Below are 7,253 nucleotides of genomic sequence, written 5' to 3'. Positions count from 1 at the left end.
CGGCAGAGTGAGAGGGCCAGCGACATGTGCCAAGACGAAGAGTGGGATCTCCACAAATTAGGACAAACAGATGAATTATACATCAGGACACCATCGGTTTCTGGATCTCTTCACAAGGTTGGATATTAAAAAAAGAAAAAAAAAAGAAAAGAAAAGGAAATGCAATGAAGACACATCAAACAAAGAGCCGTCTGCGTTAAAGCCTGACAGCGTTGGGAGCAGGAAACCGCTAACGCCCAAGAGGTCTTGGTCATAACAGGAAATGTAACAACGGCTAACTAAAGTGTTAAAATGCCAGGTGTTGGTGAGATATTGATCTATAATATTTGTCACATAAAAGAATAGGATGAAAAGAGCTAATTTGATGTTAAAAATGACAACCAGAAAAGACAAGTAGCTTATGATTAGATAAAAATTTATAAGATTACAGTGATTGTAGGAAACCATTTTGTCTCCTCTTTAAAAAAAAAAAAAAAAAAAAACATATAGGGGGAAAATACAAGGCTGAAATCATTCATTCCTTTCCATTGTTTTATAGAAATTAGAGAATTTACTTAATTTGCCACAGTTTAAAGATACAAAGTCTGAAGCTCGCTTTAGACGTTCCAACAATCCCTTGATGTTAAAAAGTCTCCGTGCGTTGCAGAGCGTCCTTCATTCATCGACGAACAACTGAAATCATGTTAAATCAGCTTTACAGAGACCGAAACATTAAATGTCAGCATAAAAAAATAACAATAAAGCAAATAGATATATAAAATCTACATTCTACAACTCCTTCATTTGTTGTTAGGACAAGAAACTTTTAGTAAAAAGTGTACATTACTGTTCCTTCAACAAAGATGATAAAGTTAGTGGTTTACAGACTTTTTTTTTTATAAATCAAGGTCAGATTGCTTTATACATTTAAAGAAATTAACTATTACTAAAAATAAACGTAGTTCAGGTGATCCCAGCAGCCATGTCTTGTCATTTTGCACTAAAGTTTAGTTGTCAGTCAATGTGTTTTAAAGTTATATTAAAACAGACAAAAAAAAAACAAAATTACAAGAGAAAGTTTTTTTTTTCAGATCCAAAAGGGCATAAAAACAAACTGCAACACAAACATCTGACAATCATTCTGGTAAATTCACAAAAAGAATCAAGCATAACAACAATCACATGATGCCGTGATGAATTTTCATTACAATGTTTCACTCAAATCAAAATTAAATATGGATTCTTCCACTTAGTCAACATAGGTCAACGTTTAAAAAATGTGGTTTAAAGCCAACAAGCGGAGACGCAAATGTTCCCCAAAAGATGGATTTATTTGTAAGCTCTGAGCAAAACCGGTTTCAGGGATCTAGTTTCTGCGCGGAGCATTCACAGTCCACCTCAGGGTGCTGCTTCCCATGTTTTATGGATGTTCCCATCGCTGCACACGCGCTCATTATACCTAGTATCCAGCTGCTGGTCTTTGGAAAACTAACTAACCGTCCTTTATTTCTCAACATCTTGCTCCCAAACTTTCTTATAACTTTTTAACTGCCTTCTGCAGCATTTCAGCTACTTTTGCTTTTTCAATCATTTTTAACTCATTTCTTTTCTCTGTGGGAGTGTATTGTGCTGCTGAAAAGGAATAAGACAAGCAGACTATACTATCTTTGATTCCAGCTCAGGAAGGTTTTCTGGCACCTTAAGGTCCCTCCCCAGGTGTCCACTGCTTCTACCAGGGTAAAAAAAAAAGCACATTACATAGGTGGGAATGTACCACCCAGATTGGCACTGGTGATGAAATGGTACACAATTTCAATTTCAAAACTCCAGGCTTTTCCAAAATCAACTTTTCAAATATCTTATAAATTTTACACGGTGGGGCATTGTGTGTGTTTGAGGTCTTGTATCAAGGTGTTGTAAGCATTAAAAGATGCAGATTTGCACAATAACTGTGAATTCCACGAAAGTTTGAGAAAGTTATTAAACTGTGAATGTGCTTTGGTTGCTTGGCTGTCAGTCAACAACTCCCAAGTCGAAATAGCTTGCATTTCTTTCTTTATGAAATTATGTTTTTTACTACCATTATCTTGAAATGTCAAAGTCCTAAATAGACATTAAGCTCGCTTTTGCTCCATAGAGCTGGTTTTGTCATAACATTAAGCCATTCCTACCACCATGACAAGATCTCAGTAAGTTTTGTTGTCACAATGGTTTAATTATGTCGTTATTTCAAGCTTTAGCTTGAGGTTATAGTTCCATCTTTTTATGTGGAGAAAAGGATAAGGTAGAATAAAAACATCATAGACAGATGCATTATTTCTGTAGATTATCTCAGATGAAAACTATTCAGTTTTTCATGACACTTACTGTTATTTAAAAAAATGCTTTTGCTTATCAAAATAATGAGATAGTCAACTTATGGCCTTGAAAGAGTGAAACAGTCTGAAACAATTCAAACACCACCTTGAACGGTTTCTTTTCTTAAGAAAGTCTGATGTTCATATACCGCGATAGGGAACACAGAGTCTTAAAGCACACGTGTTTCCATACTCAGTTAAATTATTTCATACTTATCCAGTCATGGAAAGTGCTAATACCAAATTGCATACTTTTCAGTGCTGCACAGAAACCCTGTCGGACTTCTGCTACTTCCCTAAACCTTCAGGATGGAGCTACTGATGCAAACCAGTTCTAATTGGTCGGCTACAAAGAGGTTTTTAACATAGCTAGGACAGCTATGATTAAACCGACAGACTGACTGTGAGGTGGAGATAATGATGGGATTTAATTGTGAAGACCTCCAGCGAGCGTTAAACTCAATAGCATCCATAACCGCCTTTAATCGAAGACATCTGCGTTGTTGCCGTCACGTAGAATGGCAAGCAACAGAGGGAGAAGTTGAGGACATTACAAGATGATTAAAAAAAACCCCCAAAAAACTGTAAGGCCCATTTTGACAGAAGCGGATCAAAGATTCTTAAATTTAACTAAATAAAGAGGATAACATTATGTATTTATGCCTGGCTTCTGGTAACGAACAGCCCTGTGAACTAAACACTGAGAACCAGAAGATAATTCAGAGCTTTTTTATGCCTGAATGATTCACTGGTCAGGGCGATGTTGCTAAAGTGGACCATGAAGAAACACAAGTTCAAATACTTTTTTCTTTTTTTTTGAAAAACCTTCACAAAGCCTGGGAACTACAGATCAAAGTCACTTTAAAATGTTACAAGAAAGTCTGTCTTATTTTGCAACATAAAAAGCGCCTAAGGTTAAGACTTACGACATGTAATACATTTTTATATACAGGAAGCAGTCGACGCCGCGTTTGCATATTTCACCGGCTCATTTCCCCAAACCTTTAAAGCTTGTTTTTTTGTGTGGTTTTTTTAAGGTAATGTCTATAAGGTGAGTTGTTTGACCATTTTTAAAAAAAAAATATTTGGAGTGCTTTCTACTCAAACGTCTGCAGCTCTGTGCATTTTTCTGTGTAATTTCCCTGACAAAAATGGAACATGGTTCAGATCCACAGAGGAGGCCTTAGCAGCTCGGTTACAGCTCAGTGCCTCAGACACGTTCAGAGAGAAAAAAAAAAAAGAAAAGAAACGAGACAAAGCATCCTTTTTTTCCCCTCATAAAGACCAGCTACACATTCCTCTCATTCTCAGCTGCCGCCGCTTTTGGTCTCAGCTTCTGGGAAATTTGTGACATTCACTTTAATTCTTTGCCGAAAGCTACGCTGGGTGTTAAACACACACACACACACAGCAGGGTTAGAAGTTATAGGTTTCTTCCTTCATAATGCTCGATTTGTATAAAAGCAACCATGGCACTCAGACGCCAGTCTTCCTGCTTTGACACACAGGTGTGCATTAAGGCCTTAATAATTTATCTTTCAGTGCCAGCTGACATGTTGGAGACACCTGAGTCAGCATCTGTCTATTGAGGAGAGAAATCACGCGCTCCATCTACGTATAATGGTCGAAAAGTTCCGACTTTGGTTTTCATCTTTTCAAACAAACAAACAAAAACAAAAAAAGTCCTCCGTATTATTGCTTCTTATTCCTTCTCTGACAGGTAAAAAAAAAAAAAGGTGATAAAACAACCTGTCTGACTTAGCAGTTAATTTCCATCTTTGGTCTGTCACTTCAGGATCCGCCTGAATAAAAATACACCTGTTTCATCTCTTCCTGTTGACAGCTCATTACCTTGCCCTCTCTTTAACTCGCAAACCCCTCGTCACTTTTCTAAAATATATAAAATAATAAATAAAAAAAAGCCACCGGGACGTCTTTCAGTCCCGACTCACCGTGGTGGTGACTAAGGGCAAACGTGACGTCACGCACATTTCAGGTCGGAGCAGGAATACTACCTTCATCCATTCATTCATTCATTTCTGCATAGAGGCACAGCAGACGGATCAGCTTTGGATTAAAGGCAAATTAATGTTGAGTGCACAAGGAAGAAAGCAGTAAATTTATAGGTTAAACAGATGCTTAGTGGCTCCAGCTAACATAAAGAGCCTGTATTTGCACATTAGAGCTGCACAGACTGGTAATTACTTGAAGATGCTCTGTGCTTGGCTTTTAGTTTCAGTTTAGCAGCATATTATAGCTGTCACTGTGTAACTCCACATATTTGTTTTACCTTGTACTGTATTCTCATCAATAGGACTGGGGAGTGGATAATGGTTTTTCTCTCAAAAATGCTTTTTATTCAGCATGGATGTGCCCAAATCTGCTATTCAATTAAGCACTCAGTGGAAAACAAACAACAACAACAAAAAAAAATACCTTGCTAATAAAAGATAGCTACTTTTTGTTGTACCTAACATTTACCATTCTAAGGAGATTTTAATTTGGACAGCCCTGCGTTAAGAGCTAAAAATATGTTTATGTCATTTGCGCAAGTTTTGAAAATACGCAATTTGTGTTACTTATCGATTTCTGATCGATTCTTTAAAAAAGCCAATTTCAGCTGAGAACAGATACAAAAGACTTTTTGTGGAGAGATCAAATGATCCTGAAGTGAAGATAAAGGAACTGGATTTAAAGGAAATTATTATAATTATTTTTTTAAATCATGGATGAAGGTTGCAATCCTGCAGGGACGCTGATCTTTTCACCCAAACTGTTCCGTCTGAAACACCTTCGTTCGGCCTGCAACTCTTACTTACTGTTTGGTTTTTTCATAGCATGTTTTCAAGACTGGTAAAAAAAAAAAAAAAAAACTGCGCTGACAAGAAAAAAAAAGAAAAAGAAAAGGAACCTCGCCCCTTAGCTTAAAATTACAGAATGTAAAATGATATTTTGCAGTTTATAACTGGCTTCAATGCAGCAGCTTAACAACATACATACAAAAAAACAAAACATTTAAATGCATCAAAAATTTACCAGCAAAACTTACAAGGATTTTAAAATTTTGTTCTTTTCTGTAAATTTTTGACCCATTTAAATGCAACGCCACTGCAGTAAATACATTCATTAATACATAATCTGGTTGTCAATACATTATTAAAGCAGACAGGAAACGTTTAAAACTCTTAACAGCCAAAGGTAGAAAAATACAAAGTGAATATGGATTGTTTTTTTTTTTTTTTAAAAGTTTGATTATTTTTGTTAAAACTTCAACTGAACTAAAATAAAGGCCCTTGTTTTTTTCTGTTTGCTAATTCTGCATCGTGTGCCAGATATATTGGCGAAGTGGCTGGCAGTTTCCTTCTTCTATGCATTAAATATATGCTTCATGACTGACCTCAAACCAGCAATAAAACTGTCTAAAAAAGCTGATATAAAGTTACAAAGGTAAAATAGTCTATTCCCTTTTTTTTCTAAAGTACAGCAGGGTGGGCGATAAATTTAAAGGTGGCGGTGAAGTATTTGATTCGTTAAAAACTTTGCGTTACTCGAAGGACAGCAGGTCCGGATGAGGCTCGCCGTCCTCAGCGCTCCCTCCTGAGTCTTTACTGCAGGGGGCGCCGTTTCCTAGCAGGACCTCCTCTCCCAGGCTGATGCGGCAGGGCGCCTTGCCCGAGATAGGCGAGGAGGCGATCCGGGAGTCCGGCGAGGACGCCCTCTGCCAGACGTCGCAGGGTTTGGCTCGGAAATCTGCGGGAGGATCTTTGTTGATGAGGTCTGGCACGGACAGCTGAAGCTGGTGCCCGGGTTCCTCCTCCGCTCCTCCTGGGCTCCCCTTTTCCTCCTCCCCACCCACGACTCCATCAGCCGCGGACACGGTCCCCTCCGTCTCCGAATCGGCTTTGTTCTCCGCCGGACTGGGCGCGACTGGGACTTCTGTTGACCTCTCCTCGGGCTCCTCCCTGTCTGCTTCCTCGCTCCTCCCCGCCTCGCTGGGGCCCGGAGAGGCTTTTTCAGGGGAGGGGAGGAAGGAGGGAGAGGCTGCCGGCTCCGGCGAGGAAACCACGGGGTCAGAGGAGATCATCATGTCCTGGGTCGTCTTCAGAGCTCGGGGGACGCGTTTCTTTCCCGTTGGCGGAGGCGGGTCGAGGCGAGGGAAGGCGTCGAACGTGTGGCTAGAAAGGAAGGGAGGGGGGGGGGCGGCGTTAGATTGAAAGACCAGGAGAGGAAGGGCGAGGCGTTGTTGATCTCAGGAGCAAATGTAAAAGATCAAACTGTTATAGGTAGGTTGAACTAATGCTTTAAAATAAGAAGAATCCCTGGGCTTAATCTTGTGTTTTCTTTATAGGTCAGAAAACCTTTGACATCATCGCTAAAACATGTCAGAATTGACCAAATTCCAACATCATGTTCAGATAAAACCAGCATTCTGTCCGTTTACCCCGACTTACGACCATTTAAAAGCTTTCCTGCTGCTTCAGTGAAGCTGACTGAAGACCCAAATCCTGCACTGTGACTCACACTTTAAACCACCTTCTGCCTGCAAATGACAGCTTGCTGGATGGCGGAGGAGCGGGAACAACAGAAACGGCCCACTTCCAGTTCCGGAACGACAGTCTGACGGCTCCTGGTCCAGAACATCTAAAGTAACGCCGCTAAAGTCAGCTTAGAAAGGCAACCTTTAGTGCTGCTGTTCATAAAGTCGAGCAGATTCAGAAAAATCCTTGGAAATGAATCAACATAAAGAAGTCAAGCACCTTTGACTGTCAAAGAAAAAAAAAACCCAGAGGAGATTTGAAGGCTCAGACATGTGAGCATCTAAATAACACAGAGTTACACAAGAACACTTTCTCCTGCCGCTGTCCACGTAAACGTTCTTTACAGTTTTTGCAGCCGTTATCGTTCGCTTTCCACAGA

General features: G+C 39.7%; 1 protein-coding gene across 2 annotated transcripts in view; it reads right to left on the bottom strand.

Moving 5' to 3' along the window:
• Positions 1-878: 878 nt before the first annotated feature.
• LOC105932879 (carboxyl-terminal PDZ ligand of neuronal nitric oxide synthase protein) overlaps positions 879-7,253 on the bottom strand; it is a 218,386-nt gene continuing 212,011 nt past the window's right edge. For both annotated transcript variants that reach the window (XM_036141025.1, XM_021321329.2), the window contains exon 13: positions 879-6,511. In XM_036141025.1, the coding sequence (XP_035996918.1) occupies positions 5,881-6,511 (631 nt within the window). In that variant the 3' untranslated portion in view covers positions 879-5,880. The remainder of the gene's footprint in view (positions 6,512-7,253) is intronic.

Source organism: Fundulus heteroclitus, chromosome 9 (assembly GCF_011125445.2).
Source record: "Fundulus heteroclitus isolate FHET01 chromosome 9, MU-UCD_Fhet_4.1, whole genome shotgun sequence".
Classification (NCBI taxonomy): Eukaryota; Metazoa; Chordata; class Actinopteri; order Cyprinodontiformes; family Fundulidae; genus Fundulus; species Fundulus heteroclitus.
This window is presented reverse-complemented; position numbering and strand designations above follow the sequence as displayed.